The sequence below is a fragment of the Toxorhynchites rutilus genome, chromosome 1 (genome assembly GCF_029784135.1).
Source record: "Toxorhynchites rutilus septentrionalis strain SRP chromosome 1, ASM2978413v1, whole genome shotgun sequence".
NCBI lineage: Eukaryota > Metazoa > Arthropoda > Insecta > Diptera > Culicidae > Toxorhynchites > Toxorhynchites rutilus.
In genome coordinates, this window is record NC_073744.1 from 76,127,487 (window position 1) to 76,152,512 (window position 25,026).

The 25,026-nt window shown below is 40.6% G+C and overlaps 1 protein-coding gene across 7 annotated transcripts; it reads left to right on the plus strand.

Annotated features, from left to right (window-relative positions):
- Window positions 1–3,853: 3,853 nt before the first annotated feature.
- LOC129768713 (troponin T, skeletal muscle) lies at window positions 3,854–21,608 on the plus strand. 7 transcript variants are annotated; one of them, XM_055770542.1, is made up of 12 exons: window positions 3,882–3,963; window positions 11,547–11,590; window positions 12,405–12,446; window positions 17,334–17,351; window positions 19,344–19,494; window positions 19,563–19,778; window positions 19,847–20,065; window positions 20,138–20,230; window positions 20,293–20,373; window positions 20,496–20,574; window positions 21,026–21,156; window positions 21,225–21,608. In XM_055770542.1, exons 2-12 carry the CDS (start codon window positions 11,568–11,570, stop codon window positions 21,318–21,320), a joined length of 1,149 nt encoding a protein of 382 aa, XP_055626517.1. In that variant the 5' UTR covers window positions 3,882–3,963; window positions 11,547–11,567; the 3' UTR covers window positions 21,321–21,608. The 7 variants fall into 7 exon arrangements, with proteins under 7 accessions (XP_055626561.1, XP_055626552.1, XP_055626517.1 ...); XM_055770534.1 differs by lacking the exon at window positions 20,496–20,574 and adding an exon at window positions 20,803–20,881 and having other exon boundaries at window positions 3,883–3,963; XM_055770560.1 differs by lacking the exon at window positions 17,334–17,351.
- Window positions 21,609–25,026: the final 3,418 nt, after the last annotated feature.

Here is a 25,026-nt window from a genome sequence, read left to right on the forward strand (position 1 = left end):
GAATGAAGAGAGAAAGAAAAAGTTCTCGTTAAACACAAATAGTCAGCGTTGTTAGCTTCTAAAAATTCGGTAAGCAGCGCCATTCCCGAGATCCAAGAAGGGGAGGTTCAGGACCGCCGGTTGGATTAGGACCACCTTCTTCTATAATTGAATAGCTTGTTTGAGGAACCCTATAAACGTCACTTTTATCAAAAATGACTTTATGGCAGTTTTTGAGCCCTTGAGAAAAAGTTAGTTCTACGAATCCCCTTAAATCGAGGTTACAAATATTCGTTTGTTTGAGAAACCCCATAAGTCCATGTTTCTAATTGAGTGGCTCAAAATGAAAGATGTGTAAGTGACATCATCGGTTTCTCTACATCGAATCTCTCTCTTGGTCATAACTTAGCTGCAAACACATTCCCAACTGTATTTGACAATTTGGACGATAGGTCAGAACCTATCGCAATCGTCTATAGCAATCGCAAATTGGAACGTTTTTGCATTTGAGTTATTAAATAAAGAGAAAGTTGACGAAAAGAAATTGATCAAGTACAGCCCTTTCCTTCTGAGCCCCTCAACTATCACCACGGGCAACGTTGCGATAGACACATAATTTCTAGATCAACATGTCAAAAGGGTCTATCTTCTTTGATCGATGCTGTTCATCGACTTTCTCTTTCGATAATCACGGCCTTTCAAACAGATTTTGCGCCAGTTTTGCCATGTAGTTCGATAAACGAGGTTCTCTTTCACACTAGTTATAGTCGAACACATCAGGAAATGCTGTTAATGCTGAGTTATTGATGAAAGAGAATGTAGATGAAGAGAATCGATCATAGAAGATAGGCCCTTTTGACATGTTAATCTAGATTTCATTCATTGTTTACATCCGAATGATAAGATGCATGCGCTGCTCAATTTAACACTTTCGTCGCCCCGTCACCCAGATATTGATGACACTTTCCTCGTTCAAATCGAATAGAATTTTCAAAAGAAATTGGATAGCATGGGCACCTAAATGTAACTATAGGATATGTAGTAAAATCATAACCATATTATTTTAATGTTTATACTATACTTTTTATTAATTTATAGTATGGATGGTTTGTACTGGAGTTTTTTGCGAAAACCATGTTATATGACTTTGGCATGTGTTATTGTAGTCAATTCGTCTTCAAATTAAAAAAAAAAATATTGCTAGATCATGTAAAAGTTGTCTACAAGCTAAGTTTGATCTCATTTAATAATTTATCCGTAAGTTGGGCTCCGCAAGAAACCCAAAAACGTCGCGTTGGGCGACGAACGTGTTAATCGGAATGTCTTCTGATTCGGATTGGGACCCGGACATGACCACGAAATGTAAGCGTGATGTTCGCGGATAGAAGAATTCAAAGCGGGAGTCATAAAATGGGCAAGAGTCAATTGAACGGTATACAAAAATAGGAAGGGAAAGGATGTTCCAGCTGTGAAAGTAGGAGCGGATTGCATCTGCAGTTAGGTTTGCTTGACTGAAAATATAAGCGAACAGTACTGATACTTGTAAAACTTGATCGATATCAAACGTCGTCGGAAGAGAAATATCTCGGATGGATTAAGTAAACAATTCAGTGCAAATACTTATGGATAAAATGTCCCGACATTACTCTAACGATTTGAGAGGCATATCATATCTCGGAAACACCAAGCTGAGAGCTGTAATTGACCTTGTTGGACAACACATTTCGTCGTTTCCCACTACACGACCGTCGAGAAAACTACGAGAAACTACGCGAGAAAACAACTATTTCTTAGGAAAGCAGTGACCGTAAAACCCCTATTGTCAAAAAATCCACTTCAAGTTTTCGCAGTTCAATCAGTTTTTTTTACTCGAAAGATTTCTGAGCATGATCGTGAAAAAAATCACATACACATACGTGACACAGCAGTACTTTCTAGCTTCTGAAATCGAAACCAGGTCAATTGAGTCTCCCAAGCAGTCCTGCATAACCAGATGGAAAAGTTCCGATCCGAAGTTCAGAGACCCGGGATTAAAATGGCCAATAATACAAATTCAAGTAACAAAGTTCATGATATAAATTGTCCAATAAAACCATTTGAAAGCTTTCAAATAAAATTTATTTCATTTAATGAATATACAATATCCACATACATCATAACCCTTTTTTGAGTGGTTCTCGCGATAAATGTGTTGAGATGTTTGGACATGAAAGCACATATTGTAATAATTATGATATGTGCTCAAGGTATAGTCAAAAACACAAAACAACTGAGTGCAAGTCAACTGTAATGAAATGTGTTCATTGTTGAAAAATGAATGAAGAACACAAAACGAATCTGGACACTAACCATGCCGGAGTCAGATCTAAATGCTCATTTTTTAAAAGAGTTTGTTTTAGAAAAAGTGACTTGCATTTGAATAACGTGGCATGAAGATGGGTAGTTGTGCTGTATTGAGTCACTTTTCCAGCTAGTGACCAGCGCTTCGTTGAAAATTTAGAGAACTGGCTCGAAATGTTCATTGATTCTAGGAAACTTCAATTGATCATGCGTATTCCAATTTCGATAGAATTTATTCATTTGCGACTACTAATTTAAAAATCCGATCATGAGACCATAGTAATTAACGTTTTGGACAGTTCCATAACCAACGAATGTTTTGTGAAGTGAAGTGCTAGAGAAAATATTATTTTTCTTCATATTTTTCTCTTCAATTACTTTGCATCTTCCCAGATTGAGATGTTTCCAGCATCAACCTGAAAATGTGTGTTTCCAGTTTGGAATTTCAAGATCAATACGCGAATTCAAAATGCTTCATAAGCAAAATATGCTTACCTTCAAAAAAGCTAATCGGTTTTCATTTATTATCCTTTTACAGTAATATCTCATAGTTCATGGGAAACCTCAGATTCTAAAGCACAATTGTCAACACAGTCAACTGTCAGTATTCACAATATTATGTAGTTTATTCTTGAATGGCACTAACGATCGCGGAGGAACTTTTGCCGTCTCAAAGTAGGTATTACTTGCGACATTTTATTAGTACTTAGTTGAGACTTCCTATTGCAAGCAACACGTCTTGAATGTATTCTGTGTGGCAAGTTTAAGAATACCCCTTGCACAGTGTAAGTCGAAGAAAATTTCTTTGACGAAAAATCCCCCGGCCAGAACGGGAATCGAACCCGAACCCGTATGATAATATGTGATGCTAACCACCAGGTCACGCTTAGAAAATAAAATTGAAGCAACAAAGAAATCATGTCTGCAATCTGTTAAGCCGAGTAGATCAGAACCACTGTATCCTTATTATAAACAAACGAAATAAACCCCGAATGTTTTTGTTTCGATTTGGACCAAATTCAACCGAAAACAAGGTCCCTGTATTCTCATGTATGGCCTGCCCCAGTTAGCTCAACCACCAGGCTTGGTTATGCTATAAACTGTTTTATTGACTTTCTACCTGGAATAATTCTTATAACTATAGAAACTCGCAAATATCTCTCCCCCGTTGAACTCTAGAGTGGTTAGAACCAGCATCGGAAACGACTCAAACAAAACTTCTGGCTGACCAGGTTTTCCACGATAATACTTTCTTTTCGAATATCCTACAACCTGCCGCACACGCCACCAGGGTACCTCAAAAATTTCCCACAGTCCACAGGAATGGCAAGCTTCTTTTCCTCCCCCTGAGATCCCAACCGATCATAGCACCACACATCAGCGCGGTTACTCTGCGCCTATGTACATAGTCCTAATCCTTATGTAAAACCATCACACTCGCGATCGCGATCGACTATACCTATCGCACGCTCCGTATTCTCTGGCTCGGGTTGTGTGTGTGTACGTGGGATCGCGTGTGAGATTGGAAAATTAAGACTTCAGTTTCGGGCAGCTGGGTTTCCTCGATTCAGTCATCGCTCGCAGCAGCACTGAGTTCGACGACGGCCGCCGGATCAGTGTGTATTTCCATTTTCTTGTAGAGAAGTAAGTGTTGAGATTTGAAATCTTTTGTAGTAACTCTCTGGTAGTTGGTACGAGTGTGTTTCCAAAAGTAGTGCAAGTAGTGGCTGGAATCATTCCAACGAACCGAGGAAAAAAGAAGTTTATTATTATTATTGATAGCAAGCAAGGTAGTTTGGTGCGATTCTGCATCGTGTGCTACAATTTGTCATTCAGAGGAATACGGTGTTTGGAATTTAAACCCCGGAAAAAGTGCTCGATCATTATGCAAGCAGAGAGGAGAATACCTGTTGAGTTTGGATTTTGGCACCTGTGGGAAATTGTTCCCACAATGGACTGAAATTGGTGGTGCAAATGATTGGTTCTAATGGGCAGAAATGGTGAATGGGAGTGACACAAGGTGTGGTTCGGATCTTCGACAGCGGCTAGCGAAATAAGGTTGTGCTCGCAAGGCAAATCTAGCCTCGGCCAGATGCTAAAATTAGATACTGATACTGAGCTGTTGTAACTATTGCAAAATAAGTTGGATGTTCTTGTTTATTGTGCAAAGTTGAAGAATTACTGATTAGATGATTTTTAATTAGAATGATGAGGAAAATTCAACGCAGAAGACAACGATCAAGTTTACATATAATCATTACACTTATTAGTAATGTTACGTTCTGAAAATTGATATTAATAGTTCACTAAATCAATATTATTTCTGCTGCCATTATAAAATACAGAAAATTGAAACTATCTCTTTTTTCGAGCTGTCTTTCGAACTATTCTATTTCATTCCGTTTGTACATCAAATAACGTAATTTGTCCATCAAGTAACTTGTGTGATAAAAAAATCAAGGCAACAGAATGAAGCGCCACAAAGGTCCCGATTTGGCAAGTGGTCCACACAAATCGTAAAATCCTCTGCCGCCCAATTCAATATTTATAGCCACACATCAATTCGTACGAATTCACGCCTGAGCTCTGGGATTTGACTACATAACCACCAGCGAATCAGGCAACAACAGCAATCGCAACAGCGAGAGAGTTCACATTTTTAAACTATGATTTGAGTCTTCCAAAAATAGCAACTCGCAACTCGAACATTGCTCTCGCACATTTGCGAGCACCCAACGCATAGGAAAATCTTAATATAAACATCGGGAGCGCGCGCGGTTACTGCATCTGCTGACATAGTTGGCGAAACTCGGTACGCCTGCGCACGGACATAACCGAGATCTTGGGTTGGAAATATTCAGCAAACTGCGCGCACTCGGCGCTCCCGTTCGTCGTCCGTCATCCTTCATTTCGGTCCTACTAAAAATAGTAACTTGGAGTTTGCCTCAGCATTGTTTATTTTACCGTGAATGAATTTTCCGCCAATGAGAAATTTTGCCACACACGAAAACGCCAGGCGTTGGCGTCGACTAGATGGATGATACGTGGGAGATCTTTCATAATCCATTTGCTCCCGAAATGGTGCCATAATTGTAACGATTAGGTCCTGGAAGTTTTGGGATCACTCCAATTCAGGGTTGATCGAGACGTTAAAATATTTGAATTGTCGCTCACCATGTTGATGCAATGATGCAGCAATGATGTTCATTCACGGAACCCCAAAATATATTTTGAAGGAAAACACTGATTCTTCAATGTAAACAATCCGCAATCAGTGCACTGGCTAGAGCTCAGAATAGGATTTTGCGTAATCCCTCCTTTCTAATAACTACAAGGCTACTTGATACGAGCATGTTCTATAAGTATTTCGAAATTATGGTTTCTGAGATGGTTGCACAGTTTATAAATTGCTGTTTCACAATTTTTAGACCACTTGCAAAATAACATTGCGATATATTTTATTTTGCTTCCTGAACTGTCCCCCTCAGTTGGGCAATCTCACTCATATTGTCACACAAAATAATGTTAAGCGCTAGTCTAAGATGTTTCATTTGCAATTTCATTTCGGACATTGATCCATTATTGTTCCAAATACTTGTCGAATTACCATGTTTATATGAGAACAAAATAGTTAACAACCGCGTCTTATTTTCAAATATTTCTCTCCTATTGGAAGCACCTGCGGAAGAAGATTTTGGCGGAACGGCGCTTTTATTATGGTGCCTTATTGATTTTTTTAGATCCTGACTTCTAGAAAACTCATAGTGAATTTCAAAAAAAAAAAATGACCCTTTCGTTGCCTATATTTTTTTATATCCATACCCTGAATCTGATGTTCCTAATTATCATAGGTTTGCGGTTCCTCTTGCATTGTCGAAGTTGGGAATCTATAATGTTCAAATACCAATGCCAATAACCTAAGAATAAGTCCCCGAGCTGTATGTGGAACAACACAAACCGGGACCGAACACAGGATCGAGAGTGTGAATGTGAATTGTCGATTTGATATTCACAAATATATGGGATCTAAAAGATGCTCATGAAATCTGATGCTTGGCATCCGCATCAGGGAACTGAAATTTAGTGCCTAGACTCGGAACATGTAATATTTCGTATGCCTGACATTGTTTGCAAAATGAAAACTAACAAATTGGAAATTTTCCGAATCATTGATTGACTAGCCATTCGCCGGGACACACTTCCTGGAAGCATGAGTTGTTTTAATAATATCGTCCGGACCCATTTGTCTTCAGGTATGGGCTAATGTTAGGTAAGACTAGTTGCACTTGAGTGATATCTGAGAAAGGTCTTGAATGTTGGATATTTCAATTTGTTTCTGTGTGTCCTGGCACAGCCCCTCCACACAGCAATCACATATTCAATGACAGTGTAAATGATCTGTTTATAAACAGCCATCTGATTGTTCAGACAAAGTTTAGAATTTCTGCCAATCAACGAATTCAACGACCCGAGCAGACTATTGCATTTCGTGACAATTTTATCAACGTGAAACCTAGAAATAAGATCAGACTCAAGAGTCTAGAGTGAGTCTAGAAATCTAGACTCTAGAGTCTAGAGTGAGTCCAAAGTAGACCACTTCTCTGGACCATTCGATAAGTGAGTCACCGAACCGAATTCTGACGTTATCAGTTGGAACAAGTCTATGAAATCTCGAATGTGGCAATAGAATAGCCTCAGTCTTTGCGACATTAATAAAAGTTTTCCAACTGGTAGAATACTCTGTTAGAGCATCCAGCCCAGGCCGCAATTTGCGAGTCATAGCACCGATTACGCAATCTTGAAACAAAATCGCAGTGTCGTCGGAAAATTTGGACAACATCCTATCAACGGGATGCGGTGGGATGTCCCCAGTGTAACTGTTGTACAGAATGGACCCAAGGATATTTCCTTGATACACACCAGCATCTATATACCCGAAATGTCATATCAGTGAGATAATTTCTGATGATCTTAATAAGATACACTGGGAAATTGAATCGATGCAGCTAGACAGACAGCTAGTCGTGCCACGCATTGTCAAAAACCTTTTCATTTCCAAAAACGCCATTGCTGTCATCTTGGACAACGACTTATTCCGTTGTATAATATTGGTAACTCTAGTGAATTGGTGGATGGTGGACCTTCCCTTACGGAAACCAAATTGTTCTTCTGGAGAAACACCATACTCACCCGCAAAAGCAAGAAGAATTCGATTTTAGATACATTTCTCGAACAACTCAAAGGCCGATAGCTCTTTGGGATAGAAGCCTGATCAGTCTCAATAGAGGAATCCGAAGGTAGGGCGGTGTTAATGATGTTGTCCACATTTCGTTGGAACATGACCCAATTAGCACGATGTCGATTCCGCCTGGGATAACAGCACCCAACTTCATCACCACTTGGTAATGATCCGATGGCAGCTCATCGTAGACAACTGGATCCTCTGGAACGGTCACGTTTGTCAGGAAGAAATCTATGATTGAGTTAACCCCCGATATGGAGATCCACGTTGGGTTGTCGGGTTGCCCGGCAACCGGTCTCGAAGTCTTCCACCGAGATGGTTCCGTTCTGGAAAAAAATGTAGCGGTGAACTGTCATCGGCCGTTAAGGAATGTATCGAAAAGTAGTCCTAAACTTTCAAACACCGGAACAAAACTGAAAACGTTCAGAAAGTGTTTACAAAAGTGGATTGTTTATTAAAGAATATTAAAGAATAAATGGCACATTCACATTCCGGACGCTGCAGACCAATTCTTCTTGAACTCTGACATATTTTTAGATGCGGTACCTTCTTTCTTGAACTTGGCCTTAACAATTGCCCAGTAACGTTCAATTGGCCGCAGCAGGTGACAGTTAGGTGGGCCGAGGTCTTTCTCGTCAAAAATGATGTCGTTTTCCGAAAACCAAGAATTCTTCTACATAAATTTTAGTTTTTAGTCCCTTTCGTGAAAAAAGTTGAAGATCGCATGCCACACGTGCAAATGGCTTGCCAAACGAGCAACTTTTGGCCGAATTTTCCCATCGCAACAGTCGTATCCCAAATGGTATACTCTCTCCAACTGATTTGGTATAAAATTGAGGTACCGGCAGCGTTCTGTAATCTTCTTTGAGGCATGTTTCGTCATCCATGAGAATGCACTGGTTGGGATTGTTCAAAATACGGTCATATAGCTTCCGAGCTCGTGTTTTAGTGTGATCTCGCTGCTCCGGTGTTTGTTTGACCATGTTTTGCTTTTTATAAGTCTTTAGATCATGCTTTATCCGCTGAATCATCCCAACACTGGTCTTGAACTTCTCGGCCAAATCACGAATAGATGAAAACCTGTTCTTCTTCTTCTTCTTCTTCTTCTTCAATAGCACTAACGGCCACGGGAGCACAACCTGTTCTTCTGAATATAATTTACAACTTTTCGGTCCAATTCGGGGTTACGTGGTCCGGGGTTTTGTCTACTTCTGCTGAGATCCTCGAAATAACACTCATTACCGAACTTTGCGACGATTCGTTTAACGCTTTTTAGACAAACTTTGATTTTTTTTTGCTATTTTGTGGTATGTAACACCCTTTTCGGTGCACCAATTGTGCAGAATTTTCTTTTTAGTTTTCAAATCAATCCACGACATTTCGAAAACAACCGCGACTCAATAAATTGTATTCCGATTTTTGACATGTAAACAAAGCGTGCTCTGATTACACGACAAAAAAAGTTCACCCTTTTGTGTGTAATAACGTGTTAAATGTTCAAGACTACTTTTCACCACACTCCTTAAAACCCCGTGTGCCCTCCATGTCGTCTTCGAACCGTCTCATTGATATGCTTACATCTGGTATAAATCGTAGAACAGACAATACTCGTTCTCCATCGAATTCCTTTATGCTAGACCAGTTAGGACAATATTTAGTTTGGCCTTCAACAGTGCTGACTATGATGATGCTGGTTGTGGACATTTCCCAGTCAAAGATTGTTGTATTTCTTTTGACGTAGGACTACGACTTACATTAAGGGTGCCAAATCAGAAAAGAGGCCACGTTGGAATAAAGTTAACGTTAATAACTATTTTTGCTGCGAACGGATTTTAACGATTTGCATACCAATCAATCGGATTTTTTTGTATTTATTTTGATATACTATACATTATAATCCCATAGTATGTATATGGTTTAAATTGATGAAAATTGAAAACATTTCCGTTTCCCCATACATTTGTTATGTCCATTTGTGTGCTTTCTCGAACAGAGCTGTCAATAACGGGCAACTTATGCAGCCTCTGCGAAGTAAAGTCCACCCTTACATAGTAAGTAAGCTGGGGGGTCTCCGTAGCCACAATGGTTGCGCGTTCGCTTAGTAAGCGATCGATCGTGAGTTCAAAACTCAGGGCCCTCATTGACCATCTTTGTGTTGTTACAGAATAACTACGCCCACGCAACAATCATCAGCGATGGAGATCGATCCACGGTCGAAATAAGATCGATTCATCCATACAACTGCTCTGCTCTGCAAGACACATCGGGCTGCTGTTCTATAAATAACTCAACAATGATCAATCAACTGTCTCCGCTGTCCGGTCTAACTGGATAATGGAAGAACAGAAGGAAAACTCTTACGCCTAAATGGCTATTGTGTGAATGTACTATATGTAATGGTATAGAAGGAATACTGGCGAATGACAACTGTGTGTAATGTGCTAATTATAGATATGATAATCATGTGACATGTACACGATTAAAGTTCGGCTCTGTTACAGCTAAAATGCTAATGAGCCTCAAATAAATAAATGGGATAAAAAAAATAAAATAGTAAGTAAGCTGTCGCTAGCGTATAAGTATTGCATTTCCTCTGAAGAAAATTCTCAAAATCTTTCTGTTCCCGAAACAACAAAGGTCGCTTATTCTGTTCGTTTTATGTTTTACGTTTCCTCTTGAGCTGTAAACGCTAGCTCCTAACTTTGTTGACGGTTTTGACCGAGAGTCGAGAAACGATTTTTCATAAACGGTCATTGTTTCATTTTATCGCTGCAACTGTATGCATCCGTTAGACGCGTGTTCGATGCTTGTTGAATGGCGATGCACTGCAGATGCCTCTCGTTAACCCTTTCACTGCGAGGTAACACTCCGACGGAGAATACTGCCGTAGTAAAAGGGTTAAATACTCAGTGTAATGCGTGCATTGATATAAAAAAAACAAATTGCGACATATGACCAATCAGTGTATTGTTCTCGCAAAGGCAAGAAAGAATCGTTGCTTCTCGAAATGATTCTACAAAACCACACAAGCTATTAAACCTTTTCAGGGTCCCCGAAACTTTTTACTGAAGAGTTATTTTATCACACCAGTTCAGTAATGTATCGATATTAGATTCGATGGCATAACACACATCTAGTGTTCAGGTTGCGTTTCTAACTGTTTGTTAAAGATAGGAATTGCGTTATGTATGGGAGGATAGGGAGTTAAATGGGGTTCAAAATCATGATGACGGAGAAATCGACTGTTATGAGGGACATGAGACATCCAACATGCAACATTTTTGAACTCTTGCATCGTTGCATATGGGTACAGTTATAACATCGTTCACAGGCTTCATCGTCCAAATCTGTTTTTACCAGATACGACCGCTGCCGTATCGAGATACCGTGGTCGTGGTTGTCCTTGAAGGAAACTATGTTGAGGAATAAGTACAGCTTTGCCCCAAAAAACGATTGTTTTCTTTAAAAGTAGTAAAAAATAGGGTTCAGTAAGGGGAGGCGATCTGGCGTAGTGGTAACATCCATACCTCTCACGCAGAGATCACAAGTTCAATTCTCACTCCCGACATTCTTCCAAAAATGGAAGTAAAAGTGACGAACCAGCCGAAATGTGCTGAAAATCACTATAATAGAGAAAAAAAACAAAAAAAAAGGGTTAAGTAAAAAGTCAAAATTAAGGGTATTGGAATGCTTATTTTTCGTCGATGATACAACACTGCTCAATGAAAATCAGCCGGTCATCTCAACGCATTATCACTAGAGTAGTTTTGACCGGAACTTTATGAAGTGATAAGATGCACATGTATCAGTTCTAGTCGGAATAATCTCCTATGCCAAAAAATGATTAAGTCTGGAAAGATGATTCCACACACACAGTACATCAATTGTTGCTTTCGGACATTCATTGCTTAACCAACTCCAGAGAAGCTGAATTTACTGTATAGTGTTGATAGTAGACCATAGTTTCATCCCATCTTTTTTACAGGTTTAGCCACACCCCATCACCATGTCCGATGATGAAGAGTATTCGTAAGTATAACGCAGCTAGCAACATGCCCCTTGTTTCGGTTTTTCGTTGTTTCGATGGGTATCAAACCCGCCGAAATTAGTTTTTTGTTCCAGTTCTCAGCCGAATTAAACGTTTTTTGAAGTTCAGTTGTTCGTTTTAATGTTGATAAAATTTTTATCCTCACGTTTTTAAGAAGAAATTTTTTTTTTAAATGTGTCACACGAAACGACATCATCATTTCTCTCATAGACGTTTTTCTGTAAAATAATGTCCACGCCATTTGTTTCTTGTTCCAAAGTTTTCTTATTTTTACACATAAGTAAAATCAACACCTGTTTATAGCAGTTTAGCAAAAGTGAAACTCAGGACAAATAAAAAAGTGATGAACACTGCTTAAATCACATTCGATAGGCCGTTTGAGTGTAATTTTCGTTAAGACCCTGCTTTGTTTCTTTGTTGTAATTATTTTTAACTTTTGTTTCGTTACACGTTAGTTCGTATCCATCAATCCACAATAGCTTTTTGTTATTCCACACACACCCCACTTTGAGCTTTTATTTACTTTTTACAAAGACAAATTGCGCCATTTTTGCACCTCCATCAATCACAGCGCCTTTCAGCCTGAGAATACTTCCGATATATTTTCCGGTTTTTTCATAAGAAAATATGTGGATTTTTGCTGAAGTTTCAAGCCGTTTGGCCCTAAAGATAGAAAAAAGGAAGAGAGTGAGGAGACTAGAAAAAGATTAGAAAGCGGGATAGCAAGCATTCGGTTGAATAGAGTTCAAAATTGTATTCCCACTCATCTCAATCTGTTTCTAAACGTTCTTTTAGCTCTGAAGAGGAGGAGGTCGTCGAGGAACATCAGCAGGAACAGTAAGTGTAGCTGTTATGGTGACAGCTAGCGTTTGTAGAAATAATAATCTAGAAAAACGGTTGGAAAATAATCCGCCTTGCTCTCTCTATCTTTTATCCTGTCTGTCTATATTTATTATACAATTGTTTCGGACCTGCCAAATGTTTTGCTAGTTACTAGGCTGATTGTTTCTTCCAATGAATGTAACGTACTTATACCCGTAGAGAAGTCGCGATTAAATGTCGATATGCGATGCTTCCCAATGTCAATTATCGGATACTTTCCTTGTGGAAGGTATCAGTAAAACTGCTTGAATGCTTCCTAGTACACTTTACGAAGTTTCCTCCCAGCATTCATGCACTGCCATTGTTGCCAAACGCTTCAGAGCTGTAAATATGAATGAACGTGACAGTTTTAAAGAAAAAAAAAACATGAAACTGCTTGGTGACATTATGGATGTTTTTTTACTATAGCTTCCGAATATATACTTTAAAACTGTCCCAAAATTCTGCTACTAAATACTTTTTTTCCGTTTTCCCCTTACAATTAACATCAGCCAATTTCTAATCATTGTGATACAAACTCTAAATGTAGAATTTTCTTTTCTCTTGCAGGAAGTAAGTGCGATTTAGAAATTAGTTCCACTCCTCTTAGATTTATACGTACAATAGCGTTTTGCGTTAGGCTGCAAATCCAAGCGAAGCTCTAACAGCTTTACAAACGTGAAAATCGTAGTATTTTTTCCGAGAAAGCTAGTGATTTTTATGAAACCGAAAAAAAACAAAATAAATAAAAACAAGTAAAATCACCCCTCCGATACTACCGAACCAGAAAGCGGTAGACATTTTGTGAAACGAAGATTTTTGTCGGTAACATTTTTCCATTTTTCTATAATTTTAACATGTGTTTTTTGCGATCGCGCCGTGCCAACACATTGCGAGAGATTGCGATCAAAATTCAGCCTTTTCTGTCAATCGGAAACAGCAAAAACACAACCGGATCTCTCGATGTGTTGCCGCCATCCATTTTCGCGATCGGCTTTCTAGCTTTTTTCATACAGTATTAAAAAAAGTATATATAAAGCAATAAGCACACGCTTTCGCTTAATTTTACTCTAGCCACATTTTACACTGTCGAACCCAATTGAGCGAATTGGTTTTTGTTTCTGTGCGCCGCGTTATTGCCGTGATGTTTTAGATCTTCAGATCTGTTCAAAAACGAAGAATTTTGTTTTGTCGCCGCCTAATTGCATTTACTATTTGCGTGTTTTGCGTCCTTTCACTGATCTGATATTACATAATAAAGATTGTGCTGAAAAAAGGAACACACAGATCACCAAAACATTTCTCTTGAAACTTTCTGAAAATTAATTATCTATCACTAAATGTTTGTGTTTTGACATCATTGTTTTATTGAATCATCTATTCCAAGTTGAAGAGATGGCCAAGAAGTTCTCGATAGGGCTAAATTCCGGTTTGTTTAGAGGCCTTTGGAGGTTTGTAGACAACCTCTTTCGGTATAAAATAATTGGTTCTGTAGCAATCTAAGACGAGGTAGCGTCGGATGCCAGATCATGTCTTAGCAGGATCGGGCCTTTGTGACACCTCAAGAAGAAGTAGTCACACGTAGACATTCATACTTGTAAACTTGAACGTTGACGGTCCCCGATGTGATTTGAAGTCATTACTCGATCGTTTTTGCAGAAACAATGTCAGTTCCGAGGGACCGACATCGATCTCGTTTCCAACTGTTTCTTCAGGTGCTGCTTGACGATGGTCAAATATTACTCGATTAGGAGGGTTCCGTATTGGTAGGATGAAAAATCTGCCCAAAACAGCACGAAACAAACGTGTTGCTTCAGAAAAGGCAGCAGACGTTTTCAATATACTCCCGTAAATATCCTGGTTAACAGTCCCGGTAGCAATAGAAACGTCGCTTTTCAAGCAGGTACAAGTGAAGATAGCCTAACAGATATTTCTCAGCGAACTTCGAACAGTTTCAGATGCTTGAAAATGTCTGCCTCCTTCCCCCTTTCGGTTGCCGTATAGAATTCCTTCCTAGGAATATATTTCAGTCTGCCTCGACGATCTGGCTTTCAATTTCTCCACGATTCAGGCTTCCTGGATTTCGACAGACTCGATGTGCGAGTTCTTCGGATGTTCGTGATGCGCGAGCAAAATTTTAATGCATTGATTTTCTTGCTTGAACGCCGTTTTGATAGCTGTAGAGCAAATGTCAAAATCCAAATAAAGACATCGCACATATCTACAAAATGAGGGGTTCTCAGGTTTTTTGACACACTATCAAAAGGAATGCATCAAGATTAAGTCGACCAAGTTTTGTTCGGAACAATCTTTAATCTTTATAATTATTTGCTGATAAATCTGATAGCAACTTGAGCTCTATAGTGTAAATTCGCACATCTTGATCGAATTTATTTGACCCGGCCATCGGAATTGTCTGAAAATAGCAAAATCCGTTCCAAAGAATCTTCACCAAATTTCATTGTATCTTCTGACATCTCCTACCCCTCCTGCTCGAGTCTATGGTTTGGATTGTATAGTGGCATGTTGAATCGTCTTACTGAGACCAGATGCCTTTGGGACCTTTTCCACGCATTTGCCACCGTTTGCCACCACGCAAAACCACTGATATCCACCTCAGTTGACTGTGTCACCAATTCCAAAGAAGCTTTTGGCTTTTGAGCCAACACCGTTCCAAACAGTCACTTCCTGATCTGATGCAGTAGTGTTTTGTGAATGATGTGGGCATACTTGTTTCCTCAAAAGCGAACAAAAAAGCTTGTTGGCACCAGAGAGTGTGAATTGAACCTCTTCGCTCATCAGAATATCCTCTCGAAAATCTGGTTCAACTTTCTCAATTTTCATGACGTTTTCGCCTTAAGGCTGTAGTGTTTTCAATAATGTACTATGTGTGGGTGCATTTAGAGTATTTGAATAATCTTTCTTGTGGTGGCTCAATTCATGACCCTGAAGGGGATACGAGAGTTTTGGATTCCCAGTAACACTCCCCTAGCAACTCCTATAGTTTCTCTGAAGCGACATGTCCAAATCTGGCCCAGTAATGTACATATTGCTCACATTGATCATGTGTGCCTTTCCACTCTTCGTCCGTTGTTTAACTTTGATGATACCCAAATACATTTCGATTGGGCGAAATTCCGGCCAGATTAAGAGGCCAGAACTCTGAATTTGACGGGAGCCAGGGAGGATCTAATGAACGACAAAACACGCTTCATTGGGCATGCATCGGTGTATAGTTCATAGTATAGGTTATGATGAAAATCGGAGTCTTCCGGCCACAGAATCTATGCTAGGGCATCAGCTTATCGGCAAATTTGTCCGCAAAACGCATTTATATTTTTAGGGAACATCTCCGCAACTTGGTACACAAAAAACATTAAACTTCTGCTTTCGGATTCGCGTTTTTGCCGTAATGACATTCCCGATCACCAAGTTTGTTGGCCACCTTTACGTTCGAAAGCCCTGAATTCGCTTTGAAATGCTTCATGATGTTTTGACGCAGTTTCCGGTATGTATGGCTTCGACGTCTTGATTGAACCTTCCGGGAAACAGACAAATGTTCTTTGAAACCTTTCAGCACTGTACAGACACTGTACAGTGGTTAACTCCTTTGCGATCTTTGTACACACCATGTCAAGTTTTCAATATTTTTTGGGCAGAATTAATTCTCTTCTTCTTTCTTCTTCCATCGCGGGGCAATTTAAGAAAACACCACATTTTCTTCAAAACTTAAGCACAGGATTTCAAATGAAATACGTTGTAAGCAAACTGCTGTCAAATATTCCGATCACTGGTAGCGCTGTACTGAACAAAAAAGCGTACCGATCCTGAATTAGTCGAACTTTATGTTGCTAGGATGTCCGACACGTAGCGGAAGCGTTACGTTTCATACAGAGAAAAATGACAAATATTATTGAAAGTGTATTAAATGTGTATGCGTATATAAATAATTCTATAAGAGAATATTTCGTCGGAACCGCACCTTGTCTTACCGGATAATATAAAATCGCCTTTATAAAGAAGAGAAACCCATTTTGGCCAAGCTGCATAGTTCAATTTGTCAGACATGCCCAGTGGTCGATAATGTAATGGAAAATCATGAATTAGAATTTGATATTCAGTTTCGTGCGGGAAGCAGATGTAATCAGCACTTCTTTCTACAATGCATCAAATATTAGCACGCTAGCACTCCTACAATGCTTTTTAACCCTGGTTTGATATGATCTTATAACATTAGGATTAAATTATAATAAGTTGCTATCAAATATTCTAAATATGACATCCATGACCGGCTTCCGACCCGATTATTGTAGAACTTTCAAATGATGACTAACTTACTTCCTTGTCCCTAAATCTTGAGGGCTGCCACTATCGCGGTTAAGCTCCAATAAGATGTACTCAGTCACTGAAGCAAATGTGTTTTACGAATATGGGTATGCAAAAAATAACTGTCATATTTTGAATGTTTTGCGTAGATTTTAATTCATAAGTTACCTGAATTATTACAATCAACTACGAATCCATACTTATTTTTTTGCACCATACCTTTTTAAAAACAATGTTTTTGATTTTTTTCTTTTTTATTCCTATTTTGTCATTCGTCGTCAACATTCGAAACTGGACCCAACCCAACATTTTTTGCCAACCAAACAAACAAAACAACCGTACAAAACACAAATATTTTGTTTTGTCAACAACGTGTCCGTCCGTGCCCGTGTGAAATCTGCATTCCATGTACAAAAAAAACAAAATTCATCCAAACATCAACACCTCAAAAAATGTATGCGTTTTTGAACAACAAATATCATTACTACCAAAAAAAAAACACACACCAAACCAAAATCTCCATCCGTAACCGTGTAGACCAGCAGCTAAACCTGAGTAAGTGAAACCGAACAAATTCACCTCACCGCTGCTCGCACGAACACAGCAGTATGCAATGGATTTTTTTTTCGCGCACTCTCGAAGCACTAATTATCGCTGAAGTAATAATCAGGGTTCTTGAGTAATATTGAAAGCCACTCACACGCACACACTCACACTAAATATAACAAGAGTCATCGTTTGTGGTTTCCTAGTTTCCGGTGGAAATGCAACTTCGTCTACTTGGCTATTAAGTTGGTTCGTTTGCTAGCAGAAATTATTACAATGGATATGTCATTCCGCATGCCCAGTGCTGTAAAAAGTCAAGACTACCATGAACGACATTCACGCAAAGCTATCAGAAAGCTAATCATGACATGCTGAGACGAAATAAAACTAAGCCGATGTTTTCTATTACGCGTACCTTAGGTTAATGTAGTAGAAGCTCAGATTTCTTGAGTCAATCAATTATCTAGTAACGTATGCATTAAAAAAATACGTAATAATTCCCGATGACCATGAAAAAAAACTATGAAAAATAATTCAATGGGGCAAATTTTCCATAAATCCTACGGTCATTAGAACGACTACGGAAATGCTTCGATTTCCTTCCGGGCGGCCTTACGGCAGTGGGGCGAACTTCATCCATGGGGCGATGGATGGCCGAAGATGGATGTCAGCATGTTTTTCAGCTCTTTCTTGGTCACAGCGATCAGCAGTTTCTCTATTAAAGCCACGAAATTATTGGAGTGGATCTTTCGTTTGAATTTCGCCCAAAACATTTTTATCAGTCACAGTTGAGGGACGTTGGGATGGTGGGCGATCTTCGGTACAACTTCGGGAACTTGGTTTTAGAGATATATTTGACGTCATCGCCTATCTCCTGGGGAACGTAAAGTACCCGGTCCCCTTCCTTTCGGTGCTAACCAGCGTCAAGTAAGTCTCGTCATTCAATATGACCATGGTATTTCTTCACTATTTGGTCGGTCGCTTCGGCCTTCCGTCCCAAGGTGGAGAACGATGTCGCTTTCGGTCTTCTCCTTCACTAACTGCTGCACTTTACCGTCACATATACCCGCCGGGCATACGTAAACAGGGTTTCGTTCAACGGCGAAGATGTTGTAAATTATAAACCGGCTACGTCCGGCTGATTCGAAGTGCTCCAGGATGTCCAATTTCTTCACCTCGGAGTGAGGCAGACAGTACAAACATAGCATCGAGCGTTGACTGTTGACACCATGGCTGATAACGCTCTCAATTTTTTTCCTGTACAAAACAGGGTTGCTGTGATTGGCGATGCGTTGATGATTTCGCGCATGAAAAATCGCTAAAATCAGTTAATTTTTTTAATGCATACGTTCTACGCATAATCAATTCACAATTTTCTGTAGACTTTCCTTTCTGTCACTGTATACACTTCGTAGGAACTAACAGAATGATGTTTTACATAACTCTGAAATACTGGAATGCTCTAAACATACTCTTCATTGTTCAGCCCCAATTCAGGTTCAGAGAACAGCTAACACGTATTTTTGTTTTTTTTTTTAAAACGGTTCGACACATTATATTGTTGATTTGTTCTCTGCAACTTGAAACTGAATGGCTACCTTCATCTCGTTTCAAATTTGTTTTCAAATAATTAACTAAAGATGCCATGAAGTGTGGAGTTGAACATTTGCTTTTCAAATCATCAGAAATGATACTAAAAACCTATATAATCCATCCTCTCATCAATCACCTCATCGATCATTCCCACATCTGACGAATATGGTAAACACATCATTTTGTATTTTGTGGTATCAGCTTGTACAATACAACAGAAAGTTTTTTTTGTTTTCATAACACCTGTTAGGCAACGAATGAAACATATTTTGACGGTAGAAAAAACAAAAACGAAAATAAAAATCCCAATCTAAATGATTCCTGGTCAAATGCTTACCGGTGTTTTTTTTCTGCTTGTCTTTGCCATTTTCTATCGTTCTTTCCCAATCCGCGAACATAACCTTCTAGGGGAGATGATCCCGAATTCATCAAGCGTCAGGACCAGAAGCGCTCTGACTTGGACGAACAGCTGAAGGAGTACATCAACGAATGGCGCAAACAGCGGGCCAAGGAAGAGGATGAACTCAAGAAGCTCAAGGACAAACAGGCCAAGCGCAAGGTTTGGTCCAATAACAAGTGTATTCAATTGGTGGCCATGAAATGCCTAACTATCCCTAACTTTGATAGGTCTCCCGAGCTGAAGAGGAGCAGCGTATGGCTCAACGCAAGAAGGAAGAGGAGGAGCGTCGCGTTCGCGAGATTGAGGAGAAGAAACAACGCGAAATCGATGAGAAGAGACGACGTCTCGAGGAGGCCGAGAAGAAGCGTCAGGCTATGCTCCAGGCCATGAAGGACAAGGACAAGAAGGGACCAAACTTCACCATCACCAAGAAGGACAGTTCTGTTAGTACCGATAAATCATGGATTGCATTCAAATTAGCCGCTCATACCCATTCTTGTCGTTTCAATAGTTCGGTATGTCCAGTGCCCAGATGGAGCGTAACAAGACTAAGGAACAGCTGGAGGAAGAGAAGAAAATCTCGCTCTCCTTCCGCATCAAGCCTCTGGAAGTCGATAACCTGAGCGCCGACGCTCTGCGCACCAAGGCCACCGAACTGTGGGAAACCATTGTCAAGCTGGAAACAGAGAAGTACGATTTGGAGGAAAGGCAAAAGCGTCAGGACTACGATGTAAGTATTAGCATGTAATATTGGAAAATGTAGGATGATTTCCAACATTTAACGGTAATTTCTTCCTTCCAGCTTAAAGAGTTGAAGGAAAGACAGAAGCAGCAGCTGAGACACAAAGCCTTGAAGAAGGGTTTGGACCCAGAAGCTCTCACCGGCAAGTACCCGGTAAGTTTGAAGCGCTATGAACACCTTAAGGCAAGCCTAATAAATGTATGTTTCGCCAACAGCCAAAGATCCAAGTCGCCTCCAAATACGAACGTCGTGTCGATACCCGCTCCTACGATGACAAGAAGAAGCTGTTCGAGGGTGTAAGTATTCACAAGGCTAGATTTTGCATCCTACAAATCACGCATCTTTAATTTTTTCTGAAAATTCAATGAACGAAATTCAAATGCCTAATCGAGCATCATCTTATTTTCGAACCCTAAAGGGTTACAGCACGTATTATCTAGAAAAAATGAACAAAAAATGGCAGCAACGTCAGGAACTGTGGCAGTCACGAACCAAGTGTAAGAATCCATCGTTTACTGTTTTCGTTCGTGCTCACAGATGAAGTTACTAGTTATGTTCTCTCGGAAGAACTATTGTTTCTTGTTTCTAACGAATTGTTCACTTCCTTTACATTACGTTCTCATTCATCTTCAACATGTAAATCGCCACACACACACATTCAAGCATTCACCTGTGATTTTTGTTTAATTCCTGTCTATTCTCTAACAACACACGTGTCTGTGTAGGGCTTTGACACTCTGAACAAGGAAGTCCTCGAGAAGCAGTGGTCCGAGAGGAAGGAACAGTATGTCGGTCGCCAGAAATGTAAGTTCACACGAAACCGTAACACAATCACTGTGGACAATAGACGATATACGTTGTAGCCTAATCGCTATTGTGTCCGTGTTACTCGTCCAACCAATTCGGCTCTGTGTTCCGAGTCAGTAACATAACATCTTTCCCCAACAGCCAAACTTCCAAAATGGTTCGGTGAGCGACCAGGCAAAAAGGCTGGAGACCCAGAGACCCCAGAAGGCGAGGATGAAGCCAAGCCTGAAGACGAAGAGGTCGAGGAGGTTGAGGAGATCGTCGAGGAAGTTGTAAGTGTCTCGTTTTCTGGTAGAAGTGGAAACGAAAGTAGCTAAACATAAAATTTTACATCCACCAGGTTGAAGAGGAAGAGGAGGAAGAGGAGGAAGAGGAAGAGGAGGAGGAAGAGGAAGAAGAGGAAGAGGAGGAAGAGGAAGAAGAGGAGGAAGAATAAATGTTCGAATGTCAACGGTTTCCTTGTAGAACTATTGAATAAGTCGGAAGCATTATTTTTTCTACTACCATTTCCATACTCTATTCCTCCACTCATCAGCGGAAACAATCGTGATGACGATGATTATAAGCGACAGGACGCGATACCAGCAGCAACAGCATCTACAACAATGATTGGAATCATCTCAATTAACATCTTTCATTACGTTATTATTTAATGATTATTTATTATTTTAAAATCTCATTATAATACAAGAAAACTGAAATAAATTATTTATTATAAACTATATTTGCTGGATCAAACTGCTTGTTCAACATGTTTGGTTTGGTTTCATGGAAAGAAACGCCTATTGGTTGGTGGGAGAAGTTCTATTACAAATGCGCGTTTAGGGGGTCTTCGTAGCCACTTGGTTACGCGTTCGCTTACCAAGCGATCGACCGTGAGTTCAAACTCAGGGCCCTCAATTGACCATCTTTGTGTTGTTATAGAATAACTACGTCCACGCAACCATCATCAGCGATGGAAATCGATCCACGGTCGAAATAAGATCGATTCATCCATACAACTGCTCTGTTCTGCAAGACACATTGGGCTGCTGTTCTATAAATAACGACTGTGACGACAACACCCCTCGTCGCAGCAACGCCGTAATGAACTCGGGTGCGTACTGTCATGCGTGACAGAAAGAAACGTCAAACAGGCGGAACAATAGGGGCAAAAGAGCATTGTGGCTTATCATTGTGCTGACTTTCATTTTGGTTCTCCTCGATAACTTAGAGTTTCATTGTTTACCTCAAATTTACCTTAAATTATATCCTATAATTACCTGTTTTGCTAAAATTATCGGATTGGGCACACTCAAAACGTGGACAGTTAGGATTCTTCCATTCCAAACCTATATGTTCACTAAAATTGTAAGTGTTAAATAAATGAATTATATTATGAATAAAATTGTAACTATGTTACAGCTTGAAGCATAAACCAAAAGAAAAACTGCGTTTTTCGTGCTGTCGAGATTAGTGTTACAATAACTCCTCCCCCAACAAAATCTTCAAGAATTTTATTACGGGGATCGAAATGGAAGGACAACAAAGATCCGCAGGAACAAGCTGCCAGTCTTGCACCCGGCCAGACACTCACAATGAGAAATGGGTCGCCTGCGACCAATGTAATCTATGGGAACATTACGGTTGCGCGGGGGTAGACGATTCCGTGAAGGACAGACCATACGTTTGTAAACGGTGCCGTTCCAAGCAAGCCGTAGCTGGAGCATCGTCTACTCAGAAACCAGACAAACCGCTTTCAAACACCAGATGTCTTCGTTCAACAACGGTTAAATCCGGATCTAAAAATGCGAAGCAAGGATTTAATACAGCGCGATCGACTACTCCGAGTACGACTTCTAGTACACGGGCTTTTCGTTTGCAGAATGAGCTGAAACTGGCCGAAGAAGAACAGATCCTGAAAGAGAAGGAACTGGAAGTGCAACAAGCAATGAAGAAGAAGGAAATGGATGAAGAACTACGTCGTCTGGAGGAAAGGAAAGCACTCATGGAAGAAGAAGCGAAGCTGCGTCAGAGGAAATTACAAGACGAAAAATCGTTTCAGGAGAAGCAGCAGATGGTTAGAAAGGAGTCTCTAGAAAAGAAGCAGACCATAATTCGATAGTTGAGCGAGTGTGGCAGTCGGAACGGATCGATTCTCGACTCCGAACAACGGGTTTCCAATTGGTTGGAACATTGTTCTCCTGAACCACGCGAAGATCAAAATCCTACTTCGATGGTGGTATCCGCAGGTGCAACGCCGTTAGTCAGTCAGAACCCACCAACGCCAAGCGATGGCCAACGTCAAACTGCAGTTCTTCAGAAACCCTCGAGCTACGTTCCTGCACAAGCTATTCCCGCGATGACACACAACATCCCGATGTATCAGCCATCTATGTCTGGCCAACTGAATTGGAATTCTAACCCAATCATTCCGAGCCAGGTATTTACCCATCACTGTGGGGATTCCAGACAGCAGTTCCAGAGCTTCGCGGTTCCAGCATACCAGCAATACGATCTGGCCTTTCAGCCAATTCCATGTGGCAGTCAAATGCAGCCACGATCGACGAGTAACCGGGAACCAGTAGCGCCCGCTGTAGACCCAAGCGAGCAACAACGTATGCAGAATCCGAATGCGGCGCAATACACTTACGGAGGACCGATTCCCAGCGTCGCTCCAGGTATTCCTCCGAACCAAACACGGAATGTACAGCAAAGACCAACTGGTTCATTCCCTACGGCACTAGATGCACACCAGGTGGCAGCAAGGCAGGTGATGGGGAAAGAATTGCCATCCTTTTCCGGCAATCCCGAGGATTGGCCAATCTTCATCTGCAGCTTCGAGCAATCGACTGCAGCCTGTGGCTATACTGACGCCGAAAACTTGATTCGATTACAAAGATGCTTGAAAGGGCATGCGCTTGAATCAGTGCGTAGTTGACTTCTGCTTCCTTCGAGCGTTCCTCAAGTAGTAAACACATTGAGAACCTTGTACGGCAGACCCGAACTCCTGATCCGATCGCTACTTGAAAAGGTCCATCGAGCTCCAGCACCCCGACACGATCGTCTCGAAACGGTTATCGAATTTGGTCTAACCGTTCAAAATCTAGCCGATCACCTAAAGGCAGCAAACCTGTTTACGCACTTGGCCAATCCGGTGCTCATGCAGGAACTTGTCGAGAAGCTCCCCGGTTCTCTAAAAATGGAGTGGGCGGTCTACAAAAGTAGGCAGCCATACGCGACGCTGGCAACATTCAGCGACTTCATGTCTGGATTAGTGACTGCAGCAAGCCAGGTATCCTTCGAACTACCATGTTCCAGCCGGGACTACAAGAAAGATCCACGAAAGCCCAAGGAGAAAGGTATATTACATGCCCATTCCGCGATGCCAGCTGCGTCGTCGTCTTCAAACGCATCGGCAAACCGAAAGAAATCAGGTAAGCCATGCGCAACATGTGGTCGAGAAGGGCATCGAGTATCCGACTGTCATCAGTTCAAATCGTTAAGCATCGATGAGCGGTGGAAAATTGTCCATCAAAAGAGTTTGTGTCGTACATGCTTGAATAGTCATGGTAAATGGCCATGTAAATCCTGGTTAGGGTGTGGGGTTGACGGTTGTCGCCTAAAACACCATACACTCCTCCACTCCCTTCAATCCCCTCCGAATGTCTCTGCCAGTCATCTCACTACGAGCTACAATCTTTGTCCCATGTTTCGGGTGCTCCCAGTAGTTTTGTATGCGGGGACGCGTACGGAGGTTGTATTCGGTTTCATTGACGAAGGGTCGTCAATAACACTTCTAGAGGAAACAGTCGCCGATCGTCTGGGTATTTCCGGAACTGTAGAACCTTTAACCCTACAGTGGACGGGTAAGATAACACACATTTGCGTGGACTCCCTGTGAAAGATTATGATCTTATCCGACCTAAGTTATTAATCGGATTGGACAATCTTCGTCTCTGTGTTCCCTTAAAGTTTCGCGAAGGGGCACCAATGGATCCGATAGCTGCAAAGTGTAAAGGGTGTGTCACATCAAATTGCATCATGGAAAAAACGCTGTAGAAATTTATTTTTTAGGAATTATATCTTCAGCTTTCGCTATAATCAGATAAGAGTGTATAGATCACGTTGGCCATGCTTCACTGTCAATTTTTCGTAAATTT

What these genes read in the sequence shown, in the direction of transcription:
- LOC129768713 (XM_055770542.1), top strand. Translation starts at nt 11,568, where the DNA reads ATGTCCGATGATGAAGAGTATTC. An exon ending in AGAAGAAGCTGTTCGAGGGT is followed by an intron (nt 20,374 to 20,495) that starts GTAAGTATTCAC and finishes CGAACCCTAAAG; the next exon opens with GGTTACAGCACGTATTATCT. An exon ending in AGGAGATCGTCGAGGAAGTT is followed by an intron (nt 21,157 to 21,224) that starts GTAAGTGTCTCG and finishes TACATCCACCAG; the next exon opens with GTTGAAGAGGAAGAGGAGGA.